The sequence below is a fragment of the Sphaerodactylus townsendi genome, linkage group LG11 (genome assembly GCF_021028975.2).
Source record: "Sphaerodactylus townsendi isolate TG3544 linkage group LG11, MPM_Stown_v2.3, whole genome shotgun sequence".
Classification (NCBI taxonomy): domain Eukaryota; kingdom Metazoa; phylum Chordata; class Lepidosauria; order Squamata; family Sphaerodactylidae; genus Sphaerodactylus; species Sphaerodactylus townsendi.
Genome location: NC_059435.1, coordinates 31,268,820 through 31,296,717, shown reverse-complemented (window position 1 = coordinate 31,296,717; position 27,898 = coordinate 31,268,820). Strand labels below are relative to the sequence as shown.

General features: G+C 41.6%; 1 protein-coding gene across 2 annotated transcripts; it reads left to right on the top strand.

Moving 5' to 3' along the window:
- On the top strand, positions 1–27,361 carry CNOT10 (CCR4-NOT transcription complex subunit 10). Of its 2 annotated transcripts, none has more exons than XM_048510957.1 (19): positions 1–184; positions 1,066–1,160; positions 3,111–3,272; positions 4,772–4,922; positions 5,770–5,912; positions 6,285–6,368; positions 7,462–7,545; positions 8,629–8,746; positions 10,410–10,559; positions 12,619–12,821; positions 14,233–14,354; positions 15,370–15,546; positions 16,697–16,777; positions 21,751–21,864; positions 22,588–22,718; positions 23,225–23,260; positions 25,022–25,149; positions 25,639–25,771; positions 26,269–27,052. In XM_048510957.1, exons 1-18 carry the CDS (start codon positions 163–165, stop codon positions 25,720–25,722), a joined length of 2,085 nt encoding a protein of 694 aa, XP_048366914.1. In that variant the 5' UTR covers positions 1–162; the 3' UTR covers positions 25,723–25,771; positions 26,269–27,052. The 2 variants fall into 2 exon arrangements, with proteins under 2 accessions (XP_048366914.1, XP_048366913.1); XM_048510956.1 differs by lacking the exon at positions 26,269–27,052 and adding an exon at positions 27,063–27,361 and having other exon boundaries at positions 4–184; positions 25,639–25,714.
- The last annotated feature ends 537 nt before the right edge of the window (positions 27,362–27,898 follow it).

The window sequence follows — 27,898 nt, the reverse complement described above, 5'->3', positions numbered from 1 at the left end:
ACCCGGAAGTAAACGTAGTTCCTGTCAGAAGCTGGCGGGGAGTGGAAACTAGCCGGACCCCACAGGAGCGTTTCCCAGGCAGGGTCGTTGTGGAGGCGACGGACGTCCCTGGAGAGCGTTTTGTATCGCGCGCGCGCGCTTCTGGTGGGGCCTGGGACACAAATGGCTGCCGACAAAGGAGGAGGTGGGTACAAAGGAAGGTTCTCCAACTCTGGGATATTGTGGTGGCGTGGGCTCTGTCCTCGTTCTTCCTCCGCCAAGGCGAGAGAAACGAGGAGGAGGGGGATTCTTTGATATAGTGGCGGAACGATACATGTGTTCATGAGAACGCGCAGTTGCTCTGTTTCCATTGGGTGGAAGAACTTATTCGCGTACTCTGCGCGGTTTTGGGAGGAAAAGTGCGCATCTCCGGAAAGGGTTGTCTAGTGTGCGGGCATTGTCCAAGCACTTTTTTTTTTTAAACGTTTCCAGCTTATGTTTGTGGGGTTTTTCATTTTTATGTAAAGAAGCTGCCTTGGAACTGAGTTGGTGGAAAGTCTGCTTGCAAATCTTTTCAATAAAAGATTGAAGAGAGCAGACCTTCTGTCTCACCTGCTCTTGCTCATTTAAATTTGTAAGAGCTTATTTTAAGCGAGGTTTTTCAGTTTTGATTCTAGTGGCATTAAATGTTGAATATGTGTAACTTTAACTGGCCTGTTGTTTAAATCATGCCTTTCTGTGTGCATACTGACTACAGCGAAATCTTTCTGCCTTTCATCATGTATTCATAGGGAATATGTTTTACAGATAAAATGAAACCTGATTGTCTTGGGTGGCCACTACTGTACCAAGCAAGTCTCCCTCCAGATCCAAACACTTAAGTTGTTTCCTGGATTACTCATTCAGCCTCTAGTCCTCAATGCCATAAAAGTCGAATCATCACAAATATCTCAAATTACAGTTGAGAAAGAATCAGTTTATTTGGTATCGAAGAGTAAAAAGAATGCAATATAAACAACTGCTTTCTTTAAACAATTTGAAAAATATGTTTGGAAGTAACTGTTGCTTCTAATATCCCTCTTGTAGATCAAGGAGCAGAGAAACATGAAGGGACAGGTTCCTCTTCCGGGATCACTGACCAAGAAAAAGAACTGTCAAATAGTGCACTGCAAGCTTTTATGGTAAGGTAATTTTTGAGACATTAATTTTTTTGAAACAATTAACATGTTAAAACAATTTATATTTTATATACTTACACACTTTAACATAGGATGTTAGATCTTTTGCATTCTCTGTAGACGAAATATTTTGGGTTAGGTTGTAAGAATAACATAAGTTTGCCTGAGGAGGGCAAATGGAATAATTACTGTTACCGTACTTTACCATTCACTTGACATCAGTGACTTGTAAAGCACCCTTATAGCCCCATCGAAACTTGGCAGCAGTAGACCATGGCGCTGATGTGGTATTGCCCCCTGAAGGCTTCTCAGCAGTGTGGGGAGGCTTGAACAGTAAAAAAAGCCTCCCCACTGCCAAGAAGCCCCAGATCCAGGCCGCCAGCATAACCCCAGCAAATGCTGGTAGGGAGCCGATTAATGTCTGCTCCTTCCCCTGGCTATACCTCCAGCCTATCCTCTCTACACCAGTGACATGGGCCCTGATACACTGGCGTGGCATCCAGCACTGTGTCCCAGTGACAGGGAGGGTTGCAGCAGCTGCACATCAGCAGAATCACCCCTCCACCAGAGCAAATGCCGTAGGGAGGGCAAATTGGCCAGCGTGGCCACGTGCCGCTTCCATGAGCCATTTCGTCCCCTCCCCTTTGGTTGAGGCCGTTTGAGATTCATTATTGAGATACTCTTGTATCCAGAATTGCTTTGGAAGCTTCTGTGGTTATGCTGGTCAGAAGTACTATTTATGAGCCGTCTATTTAGTGGCTTTGTCTCTTCCTAACGAACAAGAGCCCAGTAACTCTCATCTTTATAATTTCAGAACTTGCTATGGCAGTGTGCATTAAATGAACATTCTTGTGAGTTGCAGTTGGTGGAGACTGTAATGAGAGAAGTATTAAAACTACGAGAATTGATGCTACAACTGAACCTAGTTCAAAGAACCAATAGTCTTTCACTGTATTTATGTTAATGTTTTGTTGTGTTCTACACTACTGCTATATAATTTTTATGGATTTTTTCTAAGACTTATTGAACAAGAAAGTGTGCAGTTTGTAGTCAAGTAGAATGTTTCTAGCTTTTAACTGTGTGAACAATGTTTCTAGCAGTGGCATCAGAAGTGCCCTGCAGAAATTATTTCATATTAGATGGTCCTGTGAGTTAGATGATCATCATAATATTCCCATTTTACAGATAAGAGAACTGAAGGAGTGTCAACTCTTATCACCATAAGTTATTCTTGTGTACAGATTTCCATCCTGAGAGCAGTAAATCTAATCTGTACAGCATTTTCTCTGTAAAAGTGTAAAACTTCTTTTGACTAGAATTACACTATGAATTTTCCTCTTAAATATGCAATTAATGCTGAGCATTAATGATGTTCCTTTTTCTACAGTAGAAAATAAAATGCTTTAAAGGATGTTCCCATTTAGAACAATGTAACTGGCCATGCCAATTGGCCATGCTGGCAGGGGCTGATGGGAATTGTAGTCCATGACATCTGGAGTGCCAAAGGTTCGCCACCACTGTGATAGGCCATGACACAGTGACCTGATAGTAAAGATCAGTGCATTTTGTACTGCAGATTTTGCCTTTCTTAACAGCTGATTCTTATTCTGTACTCAAGGCAGGTTTTAAGCTCCTCCTAGGGTCTATGTGGGTGTATTAATCATATCACCTTTATGTTAGAAAGTCCCCCTTGAACATGGAGAACAGCGAAATAAAAGTTGGAGTGAAGTCTGCCAATATGAGATAAGTGAAAGTCTACTGAGCTTTCCACCGCAGCAGTCTTTATTTTTAAATTTCAGTATTACATCCACTTGGAAGAATTTGCCTGCCATTTCAGGGAGGGAAAAAGAGTCAAGTTGCTTTTCAAAAATTAGTAATAAGTGCTTTGAAGTTTGAGATTTAATGATGTATTTCCTGTCAAAACTTATATTTTTAAAATTGTCTTATTTACAGGCTGGAAATTATGAAGCATGCCTGCAACACCTTACCTGCCTACAAGAAATAAACAAAGATGATTACAAAATTGTTTTAAACATGGCAGTCACAGAGTTCTGTAAAAGTAATCAGACAACAACAGAGAACTTGAAACAGACACTCAGCCAGCTGAAAAATCAGGTATATTTTAAAATTTTGCCTCTCTTTAGTATTATTTTTTCTTTAATGAGTTTGCTTATACTCCATAGAGAAGTGACAGTTTTTCCAAAAAGGGACTGGAATCTTAGAGTTCAACTAGACTTTACAGAGAACTGTGATTCTTTCTTTCTTGGAATTTTAAAAATTAAAAATAGCAAACGAAAGCTGTGGGTCTCCATGGAGGAAGAAGGTGGTACTGGGGCAGGTAGGGTAATTCCTCTAGCTCAAAACTGCCTTTCTCAACCATCTTTTTATCCCTACAGCTGGTTCATTGTTCAAGTAGCCACTTGGGGGCTGTGTGAGATACCCTCTATATCCCATGGGAGTGGAAAAGCAGAAATGGGGAGCTAATGCCAGGCTCTTCCTTTCCTGCTGCTGTCCACCTCTGCAAAGATTTTTTTTTTGGGGGGGTCTTGAGGCCTAGTGGCATAAGTGGGGAGGGAGAGTGTTCTTCTGCTTTCATTGGTGTTCATGTTGCTTGGCTGGAGAGGTCCTGCGCAGGTTACCTTAAAGCACATGGATGTTTCATGAACTGAGCCCCTGCCCCCACTTCTGCTGTATTTTGCCTTAAGATAAGCCATTGTGTGGAACTGGGCAGCAGTGGCAAGTACTTGTGCTGCACTCCTGTTGCTTGGGGCAGCCACATGAGTTGAGTCAGCTCTGAATCCCCTGCAAGTAAAAGAAACAACAGTGAACTTTCTGTGACACATAACTTGTTCTTCGATCTGTTTTATGTGTTAGATTGAACTGATAAAATTAAATGTGATAGAGAAGTTGATTGACGAAGTTTCCAGTCCTGGGTACACTTACTTGGAAATCACATTGAAATCAGTGAGATCTTCTTCCAAGAGGATGTGGCTAGGAGGGAGTGCCTGCCTCATGTCTAATGTTTTATCATTTCTCGAATTTGCATGTTTAAGTACTTAAAGGACTAATCCTGTAATAGATAAGAGTTTAGTTTATTTGCTATATTAACAGCTTTTTCATGAGACAAGAACCAGCCCATTGCAATAAGAGGAGTCCTTTTAGAAGGATGAATGTTTGTCCTCAGAGTTCTTGCTTTGTTATTAAATTTACTGTTAAACTATTCTGTGATCTTTGGGATGAGAAACACATTAAGGTAGGAATCAATAATTGGTGGCATCTAAGTGATGCTTCTACTTCGCTGCTGAACCAGAGACAATGAAGCTTGTCACTTGGCTTGCTGGCAGGACACTTGTCACCAGTGTGCATATAAACTGAGGCTTTTGTCCATTACTCCTCCCTTTCCAAAAAGGTACTTCATCAAAACTAGCTGCCCACCAGGGTGATCACACAATTTGAAAAGCATCCTATGTTACTTCTTGGATTTTAATTGAGGGAGAAAGACAAATGTTGATTCTTTGTCTGGTAAATGGTCTTTGCATATTGGTGGATTCTGTGCTGGAGGATTGGGTCCAACAGAGCTGCATTGTACTCTTTATACCCCCCCCCCCTTACAGGTTCATTCAGCTGTGGAGGAAATGGATGGCTTAGATGATGTTGAAAACAGCATGCTCTACTACAACCAGGCTGTTATTTTGTATCATCTTCGGCAATACACTGAAGCTATCATTGTTGGAGAGAAATTGTACCAGTTCATAGAGCCTTTTGGTATGTTGGCAGAAAGGGAAGGATTCCAAGTATGAGCTTTTCCTCAGTGACTGAGCGGAGTGAACCTGTTAATTTAACTTTTAATAGCTTGCAAACAGCACAGTTATTCAGATATTTCTATTTAGATTCATTAAATACATCCATATTATGAGAAACATTCATGATGTCTTAATTTGGTTGCTAAACATTAACTGTTTTAGTGTTACAGAGAGATGTTACCTGTTATGATAAAGTCCAAAAACCTATGGACTTTTGGGGCAGTTCCTGAATAAAATATGTAACATGTATTAATTTCTTTCTTCTTAAGAAAAGCTGCCCAGTGTAGAATCATGTTTTTTTTAAAGTTAAATGCCACAATCACAGGACAAATATGCAATTGGATAAGCAGCTACCTTGTGCTCATGTAGTCCACAAAGCGATTGTGCAGGGTTTAACCTATTGTAAACACTTGTACAAGTGGTGTTATGGAAATTTTAAACTTTTATATGTTTATGTTTATATATGCTTTTATATTGTTCACCGCCCTGAGCCCTTTGGGGATAGGGCGGTATATTAAATCAAATAATAAATAAAAATAAAATAAATAAATGTTGTACTAGGTGCTTTTCGTAATCTATAACTCGAACTGTTTTGGGTCAGGTTGTTGTGGGTTTTCTGGGCTGTGTGGCTGTGGTTTCAAAAAACCCACAACAACCATTTGAATCTGGCTGTGAAAGCCTTCGATAATACATTGTTTTGGGTCTGATATTAAAAAATTGTTTCTAGGATATGCTTCCTTTGGTAGAATTTTAGAACCTTTTTGGAACGGCTTTTATTTCATGTTCATGTCTTCTCTGTTTTTGTGTAGAAGAAAAATTTGCCCAGGCAGTATGTTTCCTGCTGGTGGATTTGTACCTGTTGACTTGCCAAGCTGAGAAAGCCTTGCATTTGCTCGCTGTACTAGAAAAAATGATTTCCCAAGGAGGCAACAACAAAAATGGGAAAAATGAGGTGGGTCTGGCAAAAGGCAGAGCATGTGGAGCAATTCAAAAGCCTTGTAGTCCTTTTTTGACTGCTGTTTGAAATTACTGTGGAATTGAAGTAATCTGGGTTTTATTGGTGATTTTATTCTTGTCCATGTTGGGTATTCTTTTTGTGAGTCACCTGGGACAAAGGATATAGGTCTTTTAAATGAATAAATTGGTTCTGAGTGTCAACCAAGAAACTGTGTAAATGGCATGGGAATCAGTCTTTGTACCTTTTTCTTCAGTAACACATTAAGGGTTATACTTTCAATAGTTACGGGATATTTTTTCATAATATTATGAATTACTTTGCTAATTTGCAAAGTGACAGTTGTTTCACCTTTCAATTTGTCACCAGACAGGTAACACTAGTAAAGAAGCTTCCAACCACAGAGCTGAAAGTGGAACTCTTACAGAAGCTGCTAAATCTAAAATTCATCAGGTAGGGACCCTATCTGGGGCTGTCTCACTCTTCTGCTCAAACATTTTCTGGATGTCATTTTTAAAGATGTGCTTTGCATTTTGACATTCGCTTGAGGCTAGTTCACAAACAGTTCCTGTGTGTTCACTGCTTTTGGACTAGGTTGAACTTCATATGAGTCATAGCTCTTAGCCACTGATGAACAGCTGTGCTTTTTCTAGCCAGTGTGATTGCTGAAATGGATTCTATTCGCCATATCTTTGTGTAGCCCTATTTGCCCCAGGGTCTATCCTTATCACACTGTATATAGAAGTTATCACATGGATGAAATAAGTTGCTATCTTGCATATTTAGCTTGAGTATTTTACTCCTTGTAAATGTCATCTCATTGTTTTATACTTCTTTACGTTGCCCAGATTGGTAAAAGACTAATGAGAAGTGCTTATGTCACAGTGCTTGGAGTGGATACTCACATGATCATAAGATAAGCCCTAGTGAATCAGTCTAAGGGCTTGTCTATTCCAGTATCTTCTTTCATACAATAGCTAACCAGTTGCCCTGAACAGCCAAAAATCAGAGCACTGAAGCTAAGGCCTTCCACTGATGTCTTTCAAAAAGTGGTTGTGTGATTTTAGCACTGATCTGGATGGCCCAGGCTAGCCTGGTCTTGTTAGATCTCAAAAGCTAATGAGGGTTGGCCCTAGGTAGTAATTGGGTGGGAGACAACCAAGGAATTCCAGGGTCACTATGCAGAAAAAGGTAATGGAAAGCCACCTCTTTCAGTCTCTTGCCTTGAAAACCCTATGAGGTCACCATAAGTTGACTGTGATTTGACAACACTTTGTGCTTACACACACAGTGTGATTTTGACATTAACTGCCACCATTGCTTAGGATATGTTTCTTGGAGTCCACACTTAAAAGTTCTGAATTAACATCAAATGACCTGTTCAAAACGTGTTGAAACACTGTTCAATTAAACCAAGCAAGTAAAATTACAGTATGTTATGTCCCAGGATCCAAGCAACATAATTTAAAAGTAGCCATCATGGCTTCAGTACAGTATGATTAAAATGGCTTTTCAATTTTTAAGATGTTTTTTTAATTTTCAACAGTATAAGGTGCGAGCCTATATTCAGATGAAATCTCTGAAAGCATGCAAGAGAGAGATCAAGTCAGTTATGAACACTGCTGGAAATGTAAGTACTTCAAATTGTTATGCTGGGAAAGGGAATTCTCCAGAAATGCATACTTATGACTGCTCCATTACTACGTTTAAAAAGGCAGAGCTTTAAGTTGATGGCATTAGTCTCTTTCCTGCCTGCATGGGAGGGCTGGCCATGGCTAGAGGCTTTGAGAACAAAGGAGGGGAAATTTTTGGGGACACATGTTGCCAACAGCAGCTCAACACACCTGGGTGTATGCCACTGCTGGCCTGCAGGTACAAGGGCTGGGCATGACCAGAGACCTCTTAGCTTGTGGCTCACTGCCTTGGAACTTATGGCTGACAACCTCATGAGTCTTTTGTGTTTGTTTTGTATCATTTAAATTCTTAATGTGGTTTGGAAATTTCTTCAACCCTCTCTAGGTCCCTCAAGATCATTGAAATGCTGAATTTAAAAAATCGACAAGAACTTTGAAACAATTTCCAATACGTTTTGTCATTTGAGCTAAGAGGGGTATGAGTGGGATGAATCCCTCATATGAAATGGATTTAGGTGTGGCTGCACATTGGACCATTGCTCTCTGTCACTTTTAGAGTGTAAACTTTCTGTTGGAGCTCTTGTGACTTGATCAGTGTGTTAAAACCTAACCTGCTTTTCACCCACCCTCTTCCTCACTCAAATGAACTTCTGATGCTGCTTACAGATATCGTATCAGTTGAAAAGCTATTAGTGGGAAAGGGTTTTGGCCAGATTTCACTACATGTGTGATGGGAAGGGTTTCACCTGCTGCTGTTTCTACCTTTTAGAAAGGTCAGGACCCTGGGTTACCCCTCCTATTCCATATTTTTATTGCTTCTTAGCTGCTTCTCTTTTGTGTGGATCTGGATTATTGCCCTCTCAATAGAATTTTTCTCCTTTCATAACTTGTGTAGTTAGTCTGCTTATTTTATCACCATCTGTTTGCTGTTCTTCAGACCACTATGAAAGCTTCTTCCAAGATGGGATGTGCTCTGTTGTGGCTTCCTGGCTGAGAGATGTTATGTTGTAGGCAGCCCCCTTCTTCTGCTGCCAGCTCCTTCCTTAAACACCTAACTGTGGATTTCATTTTCTTTCCAGTCTGCTCCTTCTCTCTTTCTGAAAAGCAACTTTGAGTATTTGAGAGGCAATTATCGGAAAGCTGTAAAGCTGTTGAACAGCTCAAACATTGCTGAACATCCAGGATTTATGAAAACAGGTAAAATAAATGTGCATATTTACAAAACAGGACATTGTGCAGTGTTCTTTTTGCTTGCATCAAGGTGAAATGTTCATGTGTATGCATTTTTATTTGCAAAATGTGTGTCCTGCCCTTTCAAGGCACACGAAGGGGCTAAAAGTTCAGAACATTTCTTTTAAAATCATTAAAATTAACCCACCCTTTATAGATACAAATTTCTCATCATACTTGTCTTAACACTGAATACTGTTTGAAAAGATAGATTTCTAAGCACCATACTAGTCAACCTACGACTATTGAAAACCTGTTCTGAAATGTACTCCTGTGTAGCTATGCTTTCTAGTGAGAGCATCTTATAATTTTACATCTTGAACACATTTTAATTCCTTGCTAACCAGCATGAATTTAATTGCATTAGGAATTGACACCAATTACTTTTTGACCACAGATTGTCTCTTGTTTCATAGAACGTTTAGATTTTAAGTGTTTGTGTCCTTCTTGGAAGGTATAGCTAAAATACCAAGTCCTGTTTTTTTAATTGACTGGCAACTTATGTTTTGCTTATTCAGTTGATGATCTTCCTTTACATATTCATGTTTTTAAACTGCCAAATTTTTTGGTGGTGCACTTTCCACTACTGAGGCTAGTTAATCCTTTTCACAGTGTGTAACTGGATTAACTTGCGTTTGGTTTATACAGTGCTGGGCAGAGGGTGTCATGTAAGAATTTTCTTTCTTGCTAAGCCCCTCTGTCATCACCCTGCAAATGTTTACACAGAAGCATCGAAAGATCTCAGATTAATAAGCTTAAAGGAGGCACAACACTTTGCTGTGTTAAAACATGATGTGGATAAAGTCTCCAGACCTTTGTCACTTGTTTAATTAAAGAGTTTAAGGAAAACACTTTGTGAATGAAATAGTTTTTCTTGGCAGTAGATTACTTGAATTACTTCCATGAAACCAACAGATGTGTTGAGTGTGTTCAGGACTGCATTCCCACAGTTAAACTGCAAGCTGCATGATACACCCCCTAAAGAAACAAATTTGACTAGTGATTTAAGAACCTCATCAGAGCTTTCCTTTGTCTGTTGTTTTGGACAACAGTAATTGACATGCCTGTAGCTCCGGGTGTCTGGGATTTGAATCCTCTGGCAATTGAAATACAACCAGAAGCAGTATGAAAATAGTCTCTGGAGGAGGATCTGTGTCTCAGTAGTAGAACACATGGTTGACATGCAGAAGATCCAGGTTTCAGTTCCTGGTAAATCTACTTAAAATATCAGGTGTTGATGTGCACCTTTCTCTGTCTTAGATCAAAGTAGACTATGCTGAATTTGATAAATTAGGGTTTGACTGTATGAAATAGCTTTAAATGTTTTTAAGCTAGCATGTTTCTAGATTAGTGATCCCCAAAAGCATCCATGAGTGCCATTCTACTCACTGATATATTTTCTGGAGCCCACTTGGGTGGGAAGGAGAGAAGGAAGTAGGAAAAAGGGAGATTCTGTGGGAAGGGAAAGACGTGGTGGGGAAGGAGGAAATTATATGCCTCCCACAAGTCCTTGTGGATTCCCTCTTGTGTTTTCCTGTTCCACACTCTGGAAATGATTTAATCAAATACTTATCACTAATAAACAACTTTTTTCTATTCCAAAACTTTTTTTCCCTTTAATTTTTCGTAGGTGAATGCTTACGGTGCATGTTCTGGAATAATCTTGGGTGTATCCATTTTGCCATGGGGAAACACAACTTAGGAATTTTCTACTTTAAAAAAGCCTTACAGGAGAACGATAATGCCTGTGCACAGCTTGGAACAGGAGGCACAGACCCAGGTAAAGCGGAGTGATAGAAAAACTTGCCATCAGGGACAGTGACTGGCTCCAAAAAAATCCCTGTCAAGGTCAGGCCTTCCCATTCATTGTTTTATGATGTACTTTTAGCATGAAGAAGAAGAGTTGGTTTTAATACCCCACTTTTTCTCAACCTTTAAGGAGTCTCAAAGTGGCTTACAATTGCCTTGCCTTCCCCTCCCCATAACACCTTGTGTGGTATGTGGGGCTGAGACATTTCTGAGAGAACTGTGACTAGCCCAAGGTCACCTGGCAGGCTTCATGTGGAGGAGTGGGGAGACAAATCTGGTTCTTCAGATTAGAGTCTGCCACTCTTAACCGCAACACTGTGCTGGCTCATGCAGCATGCTCTTCAATTATGGCATTATTCCCCATGCCTGTGGTTCATGTCATAGATATTCTCATCTCACAGCTAGAGGTCTGACTAAAGAATAGAGTTGTTTCTCTGAAAAGTTAGTGTGCTGAGTGGTGTGTTACTGTTTAAAATTGATTGTGTGTTGCTTGCATTTCATTCAAAGAGACAGGACTTTCCTTACATGCCCTATTCCATAATTTGTGTGCTTGCTGTGTAAGTGCCAAAAACATGACCCAATGTCGATGCCAAAGTGTAGTCACCACACAAAAGAATATCTTTAACTTGGGCAGTTAGTCTTTAATAGTAATTGTAAGCTGTAGTTTGAAATAGAAGCTAATATGTATGAGTGGAAAATGTCTCCCAGGTGAAGAGCATATCTTTTTATTCTGGATCACTTAATGTAGAATAATTTAATCCCTGATTTCATCAGTCTCCAATGTAAGTTAGAATCCGTAAGTCAGTACGAAAGTTTCTATAGGCAACTAATCCTAATGAGAAACTATTCATACGGGCAGTTCATCTGCATGTACAGTATAACATCTTTAAAGATGACACTTGGAAGTTTTTTCTGAGATTTTATCCTGATGAGATTTTTTTGTGTCACAGATGTGACTGCTGCAGTCTCACATTATTTCTCCACCTCCCACGTTGATCGAAACCCATCTTCCCTGGAAAGTACTGTCTCAAACCTGTGCAACATTAAAGTGGGGAGAGTTGCTTGAACACTCTGCAGGCTCATATTTATTTTGAATGTAAACTGTGAATTAGTATAGGACTTGAAAGGTTTTCCCCATTAATTGCTCCTATAAGGCAAAGATGGGTCTACCATGTGAAAATGTTCAGCCAGAGCAGATTGATGCAGGATAAGCCTGTCTTTCCTGACAGGGAGGCAAGAAGGCAGGACATGTTGCCCTCCTGCCCCCTTCATTTCCTTCACTATACCCTGTTCTACATAAAAGACCTAAGTGAAATTGTAAACTTCATCTTCCATTTTCTCCTCTCACCCCACCTGCTGGATGACAAGTGGGGGTCAGAGCACATGGAGAGGGGAGCAGGAGAAAATGGCAGATGATGTTACAATTTTACTTAGATGTTTATGTGGAACAGGGTATAGCCCCGCGTGAGAAAGCAGCAGATGTCGTCCTTAGTTATGGGGAGCTGTTATGATACCTCTAGGCTATTTTGTGCCTTTCGGCTTCTTTCAGTGGGAGATTCTGCCAGCAGCATCAGACACGAGCGCTTCAGTGGAGTAGAGGAACACTTTGAAGTTGCATCCAGAGGCCTCAGTGGTTTTCCAGGAGCTTGAGGCTTTGCCCAAATTACATTTTCCAGCAATCCTAATTACTACATTCATATTTAATTAGGACATTGAGGCTAAATACATTAAGAGTTATGATGGAAGAGGGAGGGAAGTGGAGATACTGTCCATTAACAAAGATCTGCCTAAAATATATAAGTAGCGATTTCTCATCCCAGAAATTAATGCAGCAGATCCCTGTGGGCAGCTGTATTGCCGAACAGGATAAAGCACTAGATATTGGCAATTATTAATAGTGTATGTCAGTTAGCTCCAAAGTGACTGGCCTTTGGATGAAGGTTAATTTAATCTGTTCATTGATGGTCCTTGGTCAGCAGTATCTTTTTTGGTCTTACTCTGTCAAACTGATATCTGATTTTCTTTCACAGGCAAAAAATTTTCTGGGTTGCCCATGTGCACCTTATTGACCAACAAACGTTACGAGTTGCTGTATAACTGCGGTATTCAGCTTTTACATATTGGGAGGCCGCTAGCTGCTTTTGAATGCCTTATAGAAGCTGTGCAAGTTTATCACTCGAATCCTCGCCTCTGGCTGAGAATAGCAGAATGCTGCATTGCTGCTAATAAAGGAGTAAGGTTCTTTCTAACCAGAAGTGACTTAAAGACATGCAGAAGTAATGAGTGCAGTGCTGGGGAAAGGAAGGGGTTGCATATGTTGAATCCTGTAATCTTTCAGCTATTAGTTGCTTGGATAACTAGGTAGACAACCTGCTGTTCTTGTGTTTTCTTATTGAAGAAATTTTTTTTAGATCCGTTGGGGAATTATTAAAAGGTTTGTTGGAAATAAAAATGTGAATGGCTGGTAAACAGTAGTCAACTCACTACCCTTTCACACCCACACCCATCCCCATTAAGTCCTACAACACAGCCTGTAATTTGTAGTTTCTGCTGTTTTTAGGACAGCCACTGTATAAAAGATAGTATCCCTGATGGGAGTTGAGGTTTTAGCCAAAGTGGGCGAAGTTGATTACTGGGAGAATTAACAATTCAGGAGTAATGTTTGTATTATTCAGGCTGAGATTCCATATGTATAATCTAGCTCAGGGGTGTCCAAATGTGGCACTTCAGATGTTCATGGACTACAATTCTCATCAGCCCCTGCTGGCACGACCAATTAGCTGATGGGAATTGTAGTCCATGAACATCTGAAGCGGCAGAGTTGGACACCCCTGAGCTAGAGAAACTAACTGAACAGTTGTGTAACGTATGTCGCTGTATTTGTTTTGGCCTAGATCACCCAGATCTATTATGTTACCACAGAATTGCTGTTATAGTAACAAAATGGGTAACCTTCCCATTTTCCTGAAGGAGTCTGATAGAACGGTGGGGGTACAGATTGGGGTATTAAGCATTTCTTGTCTTTCCTACAAAAAGTTTATTTGAGATCTGATGAGCCACTATATTTGATGTATCTGGATAAGACTGAACCCTCAGGTTCAAGTCACTTCTTGTCCCTGAAACTCACTGGGGATCCTTGGGCCAATTGTGCCCTATTAGCCATGGGTTATGGGGCTATTAAAAAGGATAAAACAGGAGGAAGGAAATACGTATGTGGCCACCCCCCGCATTTTCAGGTGTAATTCTGAGTGGAGAAAAGATTTTTAAAAGTGCATTTTCAGGATCGCAAATCATTGATTTGATCTGTCTGCGAGCATGTTGTGAACTGCATAGGAGCAGATTACTTTCAACAATGAATAGTTTTGAGTGCAGTGAACTCCTGAGTCTGAACACTGTGAGAAACTGGCTTTTCTTCTGCTGCTAAGTATTAACATGCTGGAAGTCTGTGTTGCACCCAGCGTAATGGGGGCCTCCAAACCCTCCCCCCCTCAAGAACTGATAAGGCAGAGTGGTACAATATAATGGAAAGTATACTCTTGTTGTGCACAGAACTTCTAATGTAAGGTAGGAATATGTATGGGCAGGCAGAGGAAAACCCAGCCTTTGAGCAGGAAACATGACTTTTGATGTCTTTTTTCTTCTAGAGTTCAGAACAAGAGACCAAAGGCCTCCCAAGCAAAAAGGGCATCGTGCAGTCAATTGTAGGCCAAGGCTATCATCGTAAAATAGTCTTAGCATCCCAGTCTATACAGAATGTTGTTTATAAGTAAGTTCTAGTTTGTAGAATTCTTTGTTGCTGTTCTTCAAAAGGGGAGAAAACTGATTTAAAAAACCAACTATTTTATTAAATTTATATTTCGCTCCTTGCTAACCACAGTTAGACTTGGAGTGACGTTCAACATATAAAATCAAACAGTTAAATAGATATTTAAAACAGGTAATGTTAAGACAATAGTATCTAACAATGGCATCCAACAAGAAAATAATCTTACCAGGGGGAGGAGGCCTGATGTTCTATATCCCCCTATACGATATTTACAGATTATGTCCATGGTAGTGGTGGATAGTGTTTAGGAGTCTGGTGGAATGAGATGGAATAACAGGTGGCCTCATCCAAAGAATGGCTAGAAAAAAACCCTTGTCTACTATATTTTAATAAGTTATTCTGCTGCCTTGCATCCCAACAGGTGAGTTAATACTGCTTATGTGAATAAAGTTGCTTTTATGTTTTTTCCAAATGGAGCTGGAAACATAACATAAATGTAATATATCTATCAGATACCCTCTTTGTTCACTTTCTTGAGTGTGTCCTTTGCATTGGCCATGCTTTTGGCATAGGAAGGGAACTTGAATTTTAGAATCTCATTCCCTCAGATAAGTAATTTGTTTAGGGGGATTGTCCAACAAAATTGTCACAGCTTTGCATGAAGAACTGTGGTCTCAGAACTAACGGTGCTATTTTGATTGTTGAACTTAAAGGACGCCATTTTGGTAGCGGCGCACCATGTGCTCACACCATTTGCTGTACATGTTTGATGCTGCCTTTGCTAGGCAGTCTGCCACGAATCTGCAAACATGAGCCTCTTCTGCAGCTTCTGTATTAATTTACCTTTGTACTTTATCTGCTTGAGTACAGCTTCAAACTGGAACATATTTCCAATAAATAAGCTGCTGTTTATTTCAGAGTTAGCTGACTACTAACTCTGAAAGCTTTAAGTACTGTAATATAGCATAAAGAATGCCGGTAAATGTCAGTAAGCTTTTTTTTTTCCCTTTTAAAGTGATGGTCAGTCTTCAGCTATTCCTGTAGCAAGCATGGAGTTTGCAGCAATTTGTCTAAGAAATGCCTTGCTGCTGCTTCCTGAAGATCAGCAGGAACCAAAGCAGGAAAATGGGTCTAAAGTGGGTAACCAGTTGGGAGGAAATAACGAAAACAGTGAGAACAGTGAAGCGTGCAGGTAAGCGAAACCAGGAATGTGCTGATGTTCCTTGTCTTGCCCATTTCTTTTGCCCACAGCAGCTTCAGTCATGATCATGCTACTGTGGATGGACAAAGGGGAAAGTTGAGAGAGTAGAAGGAACATGTTAGTAAGCACAAGTGCTGTTGAAGAAAGATACTCAATTTCATCATCAGAAGATATACTCCTCGCTCTATGTGTCTGTGAATGCAGTCCTGCAGTATGTAATGGGTAGGGATTCTTTGTTCCATTGCGGTTGTTAGGATCTCTTTTCCCTGTTGGTAGTGAGGTTTAAATTCTTACATTTAATATCCATCTATACATTATGTGGTATGAAGGTATTGCTAAATCTGTGTAATACTGGGGACAGAAGATGAGCAGTTGTAAACCCAAAGCCCCAAATTATGAATCCACGAAATTCCAGATTGGGGTAGAGAGGGTTTCTTGACTAAATGTGAGTCCACAAAGCTGAGTTGGCTTTTCATCTGATTTTCAGGAAACTCTGGAATCAAGAACTAGTCCTGTTTGAATTTATTCCTATTTTTCCCATTTCAGAGTGAAAGTGGTTCTCTGTTTGGTTTTTTTAAGTGGCCAGTTGGATGAAAGGCATGGCTAAGAAATGTAGCTTCCCTAGTGCCTCTTTCTATAACCTACTAAAGAAGTTGCTTTTATTTTACTACCCAAAAGCAGTCATGCTATCTTCTTTTGCTTTAAACTTTAAAAGGGGCTTGGACTGATTTATGGAGGAGAAGTCGATGTATGGCTACCAACCTTGATCCTCCTTGATCTGAGATTGCAAATGCCTTAACAGACCAGGTACTCGGGAGCAGCAGCAGCAGCAGGCCATTGCTTTCACATCTTGCATGTGAGCTTCCAAAGGCACCTGGTGGGCCACTGCGAGTAGCAGAGTGCTGGACTAGATGGAGTCTGGTCTGACCCAGCAGGCTCGCTCTTATATTCTTACGCTACTTTTAATAGTGCTTTTCCTTCTTCCTTACATCCCTAAATATTGTCCTCTTTCATTCTCCTTTTCAGCATGCTAATTTGTGCTGTTCTTTGTTTAGAAGAAGTTACTCAATGTCCTAGTTGTTGATGCCACCTTTTCCAGGTTGGGGTTATCGCTGCTCATTCTGTCTTGCCTTACTTTCAGCAATAAGAGTCACGAAGGAGACAAATTTGTCCCAGCCCCTCCATCCTCTCCACTCAGGAAACAGGAATTGGAAAATTTAAGGTAGGCTGCCTTCAAATCCAGAAATAAGATGTGGTGTTCGTTTTACCCTGCTTTAGAATATTTCCTCACTTGTGAAGCTTTACTACAATATAATGGGTATCTCCATATCCAAGGGATGATAAGTATGCTATTTTTTTTACATAAATCTGTACTCATAGGCCAAAATGGCTGCATTGATCTTTGCTTTTTTAGATATAGAAATGGGCATTCTGATTTACTCCTCCGTATAAGGTGCTCTTGAATGCTAATATGGATTTGGGCATGTCATAATGTAATTTGTGTGTGGCAGGCTGGTTTTCTAGTCCTTTCTTTAAGAAACACTAATTGGGCTGTATGTTCTTACTGATATGGATTTTAAACATAGGCATTGCACACAACTATAATTCCTCAAATGAAATGTTTTGATTGAAAGTGGATGTGTAATTCGTAGGCTGTGAGAACTAACTTGCATTTATGTCATTGTGTCCCAGGCTGTAAAAGAAGAAATATAATCTTTCTCAGTCATCCGTTGTTCTCTATTGATGAAAGTTGACAGCTTGTCAAGAAAATCTTGTCATTACAACCAGAATTATTGTACTCTTTCCAGTCAGAACCGGCACGACAGAAGAAAAACATTAGTTTAGCTCCTGCAAGTCTCACTCCAAGTGGTTGAGATTCTTCTTCATTCATTTGTGAAAAAACTTGAGAAAAAATGGACTCTCAAATTAGGCACAGCATCACTTTGCATTGCAAAGTCCTTGGAACAAGCTTATCCATCCTTTCCAGCAGACATATCTGAGTAAAGAGGGGTTGTGTTTACCTGTAGCTTGACGGTGGCTGTAAATCAAATGCCAGGTCAAAAATGTGTTGTTGGTTGAGTTGGTAGTAAACCTTTCTGGCAGAATATCGAGCGCACCAGTGTTTCAAAATCCTGGGAGATGTGACGGTTGCAACATTCAGTCTCTCTCCTGCTTTTCAACCAGATCATTGAACTCCATCCTATACTTTCCCAAGACTGAAAGTTTCCATGGAGGCTGGTGGCCGGTGACAAATTCGATTTCCTTTGAATTGCCATGCTAGGTTTTACCTTTCTGATTTGCTGTCAAGGAAACCAAGGAACCTGCATTACTGTTACTTAATTTGGGGTCAGCGTAGGACTCTTTCAGTGCAGTCCTACTTGGTGGGCTTAGACCAGAGTAAATGTTCATAAGAAGGCTGGTGTTCTCCTTTGGGGTCAAATATTTTGAAAAGATATTTCTCGGGGAGTAACAGAAACCTTGAAAACGTGTAGATTGGGACAGTTCCCCCCTTGTTCTTGGCTCGTGGAAAGGCTTTCATGCTTGCTTAATGGGGTTGTCAACTTCTTGCTGATGAGGCTTCTGTCCCTTTAACAGCTGTCTGATTTATGCAGCATTTTAGCTGATGTTAAAGTTGTAAAGGCCCCTGCTGGAAGAAAAAAGTGAATAGTCCAAGTATGCTGGTGTTTCTTAACTTTTTTTTCATATACAGCAGCAACTTCTTGTGCCCTGTCAGAGGCTGCATCTGAAGACATCAGCATTCCATGCTGAGTGAAAAAGAAAAAACACAACTTGACAAGATTGCAGATCCATTCTGTGGAGCTTGAAGGGCTTAAACACAGTGGGGTGAATGAATCCCATGGGAAATTTCTGCTAATGGGCCACTTTTGTCTCATTCTCCCCTTATGCTGTTCTGGGGTGGGTTTCCTTGGGAGCAAAATTACAGGGATCATTTTGGGCTGCTCTGTGACAAGGAAGTCATGTTCTGCTGATGGTCCTTTTGGTCAGCAGAGCTTTCTCGTGGGATCCATGCCAGTAAGATACCAGAGGGCCTATTCTGTCCATATTAATGAAGGAGAGTTGAAGAGCAGTTTGGATTTATTTCCCCCCTTCTCCTGCAAGGAGATTCAAGGTGGCTTAAAACTTCTTTCCTTTCCTCTCCCCATAATAGACAGCTTGTGAGGTAGGTGGGGCTGAGGGAGTTCTGAATAAACTGTGACTAGCCCAAGGTCACCCAGCAGGAATGTAGGAGTCGGGAAACAAATCCTGTTCGCCAGATAAGATTCCACTGCTCATGTGGAGGAGTGGGGAATCAAACCTGGTTCTCCAGCTTAGAGCCCACCTGCTCTTAACCACTACACCACACCAGCTGTTACCCCTCATATTGCTTCTGAAAGTGGATGAAAAGAATCAAGTACTTCTGAGGAAAATCTCAAATTATTTTCAAAGCCTCGAGGTAAATTAGTTTCAAAAATTCACATTATCATATCTTTCTTGAGCTTCATTATATTCTGTCTTGTGAAGGAAAGGCTCTGGTTAGCTTGGCGGTGCCAGTTGGCTTAGCTAGTGTACTTAGGCGTGGTTCTGCTTTTGAATACTTGCCAGTGATTGAACTGGGTTGAGTTGAGTTCCCGTGTGGTGTAAGCTCAATTCATTGTATACTTGAATAGTTGAGGGCTGGCAAATTTTCTTTGGGCCAACGGGTCTTGTTGTCTAGTCATCACACAACAGGCTACCTGATTCAGGATGGCAGCTTTTTTAAAACATCCAGCTTTTATTCTTGCACAGAAGCATCTTGAGGGAGCAGAAAAGATCAAGAAGACTAAAACTCTCTGTCGTCATTAGAGGCAGTCTGTGGAGAGGTGTCAAAATCCAGATGGGTGGGAGAACAAACTTTGTCTTTTCCCTTGGGATGCTTGGTTGGATTAACTGCCAGGAACTGTCAGATGTTTTTAATTGCTGGGCTGGGCAAATCTGACCGTCATTAGCATCCTGTTGCAAGGCGAGGCTAAAGTTACTTCTGGATGTTCAAAAAATACCGTTTCTCTGAATTATTGCCTGTGTTTCTGAAATAGGAATATCTAACTGATTGACAACAGTAGCAGACATGGTTGTCTGCCTGATAAGCAGCATTCTGTATCCGCTACGAACAGATATTTGAGAGAACACACTGCACTTTTTCCAGACTTGTGTTGTCAGTGTCTGCTGCGGGTGTTGGTGGTGTCTACTGCTCAGTGATATCGGGAGCGATTCTCCAGCTTCGTAGACATAAAACTCTGCATAATAGCTTTGCTTACAAGGGCAGCAGCCTGTGTGGAAACCAACAAGGGCATGCTGGTTTCTGCATCAGCCCTAATAGTCAGCTGGTAAGCCTCCGTGCATTTTGTTAAGCATCTCTTCCCTGGCGCTGGCAAGATCGCCCAGTCTAATTGCTTAAGATGAAAAAATGCCCTCTTTCTGTCTGCAACGGTAGCCACTAACTGGGGGTGAGTGGGAATCAAATCGGTTTGGGGCTTGAGAAGACAAGGCGGCTTTCCTTGCCAACCTCTTGGTTGTCAATATTTGATGTGACATCTGGGCATAGCACAGAGGAAGTGGGGCGGGAGCTGTGGAGAGGGCTTCTCATCCTGCTTGTGTATAATTATTAAAGTGTGTGCGCCTCCTGGGAGCAAAGGAAGAAAGGCACCCCAGGCCCTGCCATGAATTAACATGGCTTACTGCTGAGCCAGAAGTGGGCTTGACAGTTACCAGAAGGCTGCAGCAGTAATAGCCCACCTACTGGCTAGAGAGTTTAATGGACACCTCCTGCAGCTCCCACAGCGCTAGATCTGTCTAAAAGGATCCCCTCAGCCTCCCTCCTCCGTGCAAAGCAGTTGAATCTGTTCTTGGAGCAAGTAAGTCGAAGCCTCATGCCCCGAAGCTGAGGCAGCCTGCCTTGAACTCTGCCTTGTGAAGTGGAAAGTATTCCAAAGTGGTGTGTTGGGGGGAGGCGGCTGAAGCAGCAGCAGAATTACAAGCAGTAAAATCCTGACCTAATACTGACATCCTGATGCCGGCCTTTTGTTTGAAGCTGTGGAATGCCTGGCTCAGGTTTCAGGGCAAGAATCTCTAGGCCAGTGGGCTCTTTCTTCTTAAAGGGCCTTGTGACATTAGTGTCTGGAGAGCATTGTGCTGAGGTCCTCCTGGACGCACTCATAAAGCAAAACTTTGTCAGCGCACAGATTCTCTGTTTTGCTCTTCAAAAGTAGTTCAGGAAAATAGCTCTTGGTTGAATATACCATTTCTTTAATACTGCACACAGTCAATTCTGTCTGTTTTATGGGCAGTTTGAATAAGGAGAGAGCCTTTTATTCGAGCTGTGGCATGCAGAAATGCTTGTTGCATTCTTCTCCTACTGATGTGGCCATGCTGACTCTGGGTGATTGGATTGTTATAACCTGCTTTATGTGGGCGTGCCATGGAAGGCAGATGACAGTTAGTGCCTGAGACAACTTCCCTGGTTTGTATTCTTCGGATGCCCTGCTGGCAGAAGATGGAGGAACGGCAATCTTACCCACTCCCATCCTGTCTGCAGCTGCCAACTCCACGTTCTTTGGCTTGGCAGAGTCCTGTGGTCCCTTCTAATGCCATTTTGTGGGTGCTTTGGAAGTTGCTGATTGGAGGGGGAAAGTTGGGAAAGATCCCCCTTGGGTTCAGGTCAGGGGGTTGATTCTTAGCTTTTATGTATCCAGGTGCTGAAGGGCTTTTAAAGGACAGCCTATCCTGAGGTTAACCCAGCAGACTTGTCATTGTCCCCCCTTTGTGACAAGGGCGTGTCTCATGTCAGGCCAGAGGCCATTTTGGTGCCCTTCCCTCTGGAATAGCCTCCCTTCCTGGTAGTCTTTCAGATGGCTTGTAAAACACAGTTATTCCACACAGCCTTCTCAGATTGATCCTGTTTACATTGTCATGGCTCTGTTGGGTTGTAAAGTTTTGTTGTTGGGATATCTACTGTATGGGATGTAATAAAATTTTAATGTGGGTGGTTGTGAGCTGCCCTGATAGAAGGGTAAGCATAAATTCTAAAAATACAAACGTATGATCTCTCCTCCTGTTTTTGCCCCCTATTTCATTTCTTATGTGGATTTTCTATATATTAGTGCTTGAAGTGATACATTCTGAAATGCCCACCTTTTTGCCATTTCTCTTTCTTGCCAGGTGTTCTATACTTTCCTGCAGCTCTTACGTGGCTCTGGCTTTGGGGGACAACCTGATGGCCTTGAATCACGCAGATAAGCTTCTTCAGCAGCCAAAGCTGTCCGGGTCTCTGAAGTAAGCAATGGATGCAGTTTTACTGTTAACAATATTCCCAGCATGTTTCATTTGGGTGCGTCATGCAGACGTGGGCATCAGAAACTAAGCCAACACGTGCATACGTTGAAGATTTATATTCGGACTTTAAAATAAAAAGCGTAGAGCAATAAAAACGTAAAGTGCAGCAAAATGAACAAAGCAGCAGCATGAAATCAGCAGTATGCTGAAACTGTCATTTAAATTTCCCTGTGGTCCTGTTGCACGTCTTAACTACAGAGTAAGAGAGCAGACACTAGGTAAAAACAAGAACTTGAGCAGCACCGGGATGATCTCTTTGAGAAGTAGGAAACCCATTATTGTGTTCTTGCTCTCCTGCTCCATACCGCTAAGCCAGTACCTAGCTCCCTAACGGGGAAAGTAAAGAATGACTTCAAACTTGTATTGGGCTTTGAAGAAGGTGTGTAGTGATTCACAGCATTATATTTGCTGAAATGATCTAAACTGTGTTGCATCAGTCTGTGCCCTTCATTCTGCAGGCACACAGGTACAAATTGCCATAGGACTGTAGTGAGAAATAGGAATTAATAACCTCCATGTTTAAATGTTGGTAACTGGTGTGTTATGTTGTCCTTCTCCCATGCAATGAGGCAGACCTACAGAGCGGTGTTCCCTTCAGTAGCTTCCTTCATGTGGCTTGTTGCCAAATTGATACTTCTAACCATGGGGCTCTTGCTGTTGTAGGTTCCTTGGCCATTTGTATGCTGCAGAGGCTCTCATCTCTCTCGACAGAATCTCTGACGCTATTACTCACTTGAACCCGGAGAATGTCACTGATGTGTCCCTGGGGATATCTTCAAACGAGCCAGATCAAGGTTAATGAGTCCACGCTTGATTAGAACCGGTCATGCCTTAACTGCCTTCCTGCTGTAACTTGTAACCATTCTGCCTTTTAATGTTTCTTCCAGATTTCCTGGAATCTGTATTTCATGGAGACAAAGTAGCCTAGAATATTCTATTGTCATTATTTGCCTCTAATTTTAATATTGCTTAGGTGGTGGCAAATGTTAACTGTTATTTCAATACTGGAATTCAGAGTTATATTGCCATATGGTATCATTCAGTTTTACAGAAGTCCAAATAAAATCTTTGGTTTCCAAATATTTGGATTCAGGTCATAACTGCAACCAGCATTTAATAGTCAAGAAGTCAACTGGCCACATTTGCAATTAAAATACTGTTGGCTTTTTTGGCATATGTTGAATTTAAGGTAAAAACTACTAAGGAGGTAGTAAATTCCCTTGTTTGAACACATGAAAATGCTAATTGTTGCTTGTCAAGTTATACTCATAATGTATTGTGGGGTTGTTTACTCTTGTAGGATCTGACAAAGGTGAAAACGAAGCCATGGAATCCTGTAAGTATCCTGCTATTGGCCAGCTGCTATCTTTGTGGAGAATGATAGCATTACAGATATGAAAGTGAACCTTGGGGTCACCCAGGCATAAACAGCTGTAAATGCAAGAAAGGGACAGATGACCCCTCTACAGTTTTTTTCATTAGTCTATTCCCCTTTATTCATCAAAGCAATTGCTGTAAAGAAGCTAATTTCTTACCATCATGTGTTTTAACAGTCGCTGATGTGAATGTTTTGGGAGCCCAGTCCAGTTGGCGTGGGGGATGGCTGAACCCTCACGGGGAGTGGCAGAGCTCTGTGCCGACACATTCACCCCATCCACTGGAGCAAGGGACACCCTTGCTGGCGGAGGGGGCATAGACGCCCGTGCCCAGCTACTCCACAATGGCAAAACCTGGAAGTCTGGGCCACAGTAGAGCAGTGCTGGCATCTTCTTGGACACTGGCATGGGAGTGGGGGTCAGGGCAGGCGCTCCTGAGGGTGGAGCCAACTTTATTTGGCTTCCACCGATTTTAGGGCTGTGAACTCCTTGTTCAAATGCTTGGAGTTATGGGTGGAGTAGCTCCATTAAACCCTAGTGAGGGCTTAAAGCTACCCCCCTCCCCCATGCCACTTGGAAGCCTTCTGGCGGTGTTACAGTGGCGCAGCAGCAGCACTCCCCCACCCACCTCTGGGAACTGGATTGGGCCATTAGTGTCTGTTATGCCATTGAACTATTCAGTAACCATACATCTTTTCCATAATATTTATATAGAGAAATTCAGCTCCATAGTGAAACCAAAAAGATTTTTAGAGTTCATGGTGAGGTCGCTGCTGAATGGGATAGTAAAACAACACTGTCAGCATAAGGAAGAATACAGCTGAAGATTAAAAAGTTGCAGGGCTAACCCACATTCCTGATGTACACCTCAAGTAGCTGCAACTGGACAGGTTAAATAATCCTGGTGGTTGTAGCACACCCTCAACTTGGAGGGTTCGTAGACATGTAAAGCTGGAAGAACGTTCTTGACTTTGATGGAGCTTGTACTCCGAGACCATCTTTTAGCAATAAGTATTTATATTTTCTTTCGGTTCTCTTTTATCAGTCTCTTGCCAGTTTTAGTGCATTACCAATCGCTGATCTTTTTTTGTAAGACTTTGTAACAAGCTGTATTGTCAAAGGATTTGTTCATGCAGTCTTGAAATACCTGAAATCTTAACATGCTTTTTCTTTTCATGCAAATTCTGTAACAGTGTAAGAACTTATTTGGTAACTCTGCTTGTAACATTTCCTAGTCATTTGGAAGACTGTCACTTAATTTTCTGTCAGGAAATGAACATAATTTCTCCCTGGCAGTTGCCAAGTGTATCTCAGTTGGGTTTATCTTCTGGTGATACTTCTGCCTGTGGTGGTAGCTTTGTCTGAGAACGGAGACTCGCTGTATCAGATTTGTTGGAGCGAAATCCTCTTTCCCTGCACTCAAAGCTCACCAGCATAAAGGAGGGCTGGGGAGGATCTCTGACAAGAAGCGGCGACTCTTGGTGAGAGGGGGCACCTGCAGCCATTCTAATCTTCCAGCACATGCATTCAACAAGTGTCTGGAAATGTATTCACCACAGTGCTTGTACACCTGACTGTCATATAAAGCATGAAGCAATTCTTAGTTCATGCTGGCATCTTCCTGGGCTAATTCTAGATAATTATTAATCTTTAGCTTTTTGTTATTTGTTTTAACAAATAACTAGTTATGTCATACTTCAGTATGTTTTCTTTTTCTTCAGCTGGCAAGCAAATCCCCCAGTGTTACCCCAGTTCGGTCACTTCCGCACGCACCATGATGTTGTTCAACCTTGGAAGCGCTTACTGCTTGAGAAGCGAGTATGACAAAGCTCGCAAGTGTCTGCACCAGGTAAGAATTTTTCTGGAACTTTGCTAGGAAAACTAAACCAAACACAGTTTAGTCATTGTCACACCAAGGCCTAGCCAGTCTGTCTGCCAGGTCCATATGTACGCTTCAGGGTTTTTTTCTTCATTGCAAAACTTTTGCTCCATCCTGTCCTTTCCCAATATGTTATCATTTTTCCTTTTTCCTAAAAGCTGTGCTTCTGGAATATGCATACTGGCATTCACTTAATGATTTGTATATGTGTAACAGCCAATGCAACCATTCTCTTTATGATAACAGCATTCACATGGTAGCCAAGATCGAAACTTAGGCAAGGGTGTGTATAGTAGTCAAGGGAATCAGAGTAATTTCTACTTTATACCATCTTGAATATGGATTCACAATCCTGTCTTGAATTAGTACCCTCCTGCCAACTGGTATGCTTTTTATTTGTCAAATTGCACACTAAATGCTTTCAGCTCTTTTCTTCTTTTTTTTTGTGTTGGCTTCAAGGCTGCCTCACTGATTCATCCCAAGGAGATACCACCAGAGGCAATCTTACTGGCCGTTTACCTTGAACTTCAGAATGGTAAATAGCACTGGCATAATCACAACCCCTTCACAGGGCATCAGGCACTGACTACATATATCAGTGGTGGCGAACCTATGGCACGGGTGCCAGAGGTGGCACTCAGAGCCCTCTCTGTGGGCACACGCAAACAGAGTCTCCCCCCCTCCACATCTAGGCTGGCCTGGGCCGCTGGGCTCGATTATTAGCATTAAACCTAAGACCTAGTTTTGGGGAAGCAGTGTAGGTAACCCTGTTAAATCCCACTGATTTTCATGGAAAGAAGTAATCTCGGTTGCTGACAATGGGGTTTGCTTTTGAGTAAACCCTCCTAGGGTCGTGATTCACCCATTGGAAGAGTTGCATGGTTGCTTCAAAGCAAAGCCACCGACTACTACCAAGCTTAATCCTGAGTAATGCACGCCTCAAAGCCAACTGTTTTTTCTAAACTAATACCTCAGTATTCAGGTTAAATTGCCGTGTTGGCACTTTGCGATAAATAAGTGGGTTTTGGGTTGCAGTTTGGACACTCGGTTTCGAAAAGGTTCGCCATCACTGACATATCATATTGGTGAATGGCCAGTATTCGACACAGCTTCCTATCCTAATATGTTTGTTAAAGTAGAGTTCTTAAGCACAAGGCTCAGTGACCTTGTCAGGCTCAAGATCCCCCTGTGGACTCTCCAATATGTTGTTGAATTAAGATTTCAGGGCAAGAGGATGGGAAAGCAGGCCTCAGCCTGCCAAAGTTCCCTTTAAATCAGCAGCAGTGTCATGTATGAGACTAGGTTGAAGTGCATTGACACAATAGAGAGCGTAGGAAGTTTTAGGTATGTCAGAGGACCTACGGTCAAGCAGGGGCTTGCAGGAAGAGAGCTTTGGAAGCAGCGGATTCTCTGTCTGGTCTTCTCTGGAGGGGGGTTCTGATTCTGTGCAGTGGGGATGGGGACCAAGGGCTTTTTATGTGGCAGACTGTTAAACGGTGGCCATTGGGCTTAGATGTCAAGGAGCCTTTCCCTGAGTGTAGTTATCCAACAGCTTGCCCTTGCTTAAATTCTGCAGCCTTCCTATTTTGTTCAAAAAGCCTCTAGCCTAAAATGCTACTTTTGCATAAAAGAGCAAAACATTTGCTGATGTGAGAAATATATTATCATCCCAGCTGTAAATGGTTAAATGTACAGTTGTCTCACTCAAGAAAGGGGTTTGCAGTCCTGGACCCTGTTGCATGTTGTTTACCCTCTTCACTTGTGCAGTGAAGTTTCAAATAGTAGTAAACCACATCGTAAAGCTTCTCGTACAAAACTCATGTAGTTGTAGCAAATGGGACACTGACTCATTAGATAATATCAAAATTAAACTTGTCTTGTAGGCAACACTCAGCTGGCGTTACAGATCATCAAAAGAAACCAGCTTCTGCCTTCAGTGAAAATGCTGTCTGAGATGCGGAAGAAGCCTGTATTTCAGCCAGCCCACCTAGTCCAGCCCATTCAAATGCCAGCATTCACTGCTGTCCAGAGGAAGTGAAACTCTACTGCACAACTGGCCATCTGATGGACCACATGGAATTTTGTAAAGGAAAAAAGCCCCACTGTTCTGGTACCTGCACATATGATGTATGAAGTGTGTTCATTTGAATTTTTAATTAAAAGAAAATCAAACAGCAAAAAAGACTGAAGATTTCTTTCAATGTATGGATAGTATACCTAGTATTTTAGTGGAACTGGTCAGATTCTTGTAAATGCAATCAAGTGGAAAATGGCTTTCATTTGTCGATGGCAATATTTCAAGGGCAGTGCCCTGGTTTCCGTATCTGTGCAGAATACTTGAGTAGGCTGTTACGGAAATATGAAGATTCATTTGCCAGATGGAAACAGAAGGTGAAAAATTAATTCACATGACCATTTGAAGCTTTAACCCATGACATGTGTACTGCAGCAGAGGTTGCAGCCGCGCATGACCACATTGTAAAAGTGGTGCAGTTTCTATTTCAGCTTTAAAGACTCTTATGCGCTGGCTCCGTCAAAACCATTATTGTCTGCTCTGTTAAACACAGCCCTTCGCTACAAGAGCATTTATACGTTTCTGGACGGCTATTCGCAACACTTGCATTTTTAAACAGTTATGTTTGCTAGTTTGGAGGCTCCGTGCTGCTGCAGAAAACAAAATGGCAGGCAGAATGGTTGAAAACAAAAAAAGTGTTGCTAA

What these genes read in the sequence shown, in the direction of transcription:
- CNOT10 (XM_048510956.1), top strand. Translation starts at nt 163, where the DNA reads ATGGCTGCCGACAAAGGAGGAG. An exon ending in TTATGAACACTGCTGGAAAT is followed by an intron (nt 7,546 to 8,628) that starts GTAAGTACTTCA and finishes TTTTCTTTCCAG; the next exon opens with TCTGCTCCTTCTCTCTTTCT. An exon ending in AACAGGAGGCACAGACCCAG is followed by an intron (nt 10,560 to 12,618) that starts GTAAAGCGGAGT and finishes TTTCTTTCACAG; the next exon opens with GCAAAAAATTTTCTGGGTTG.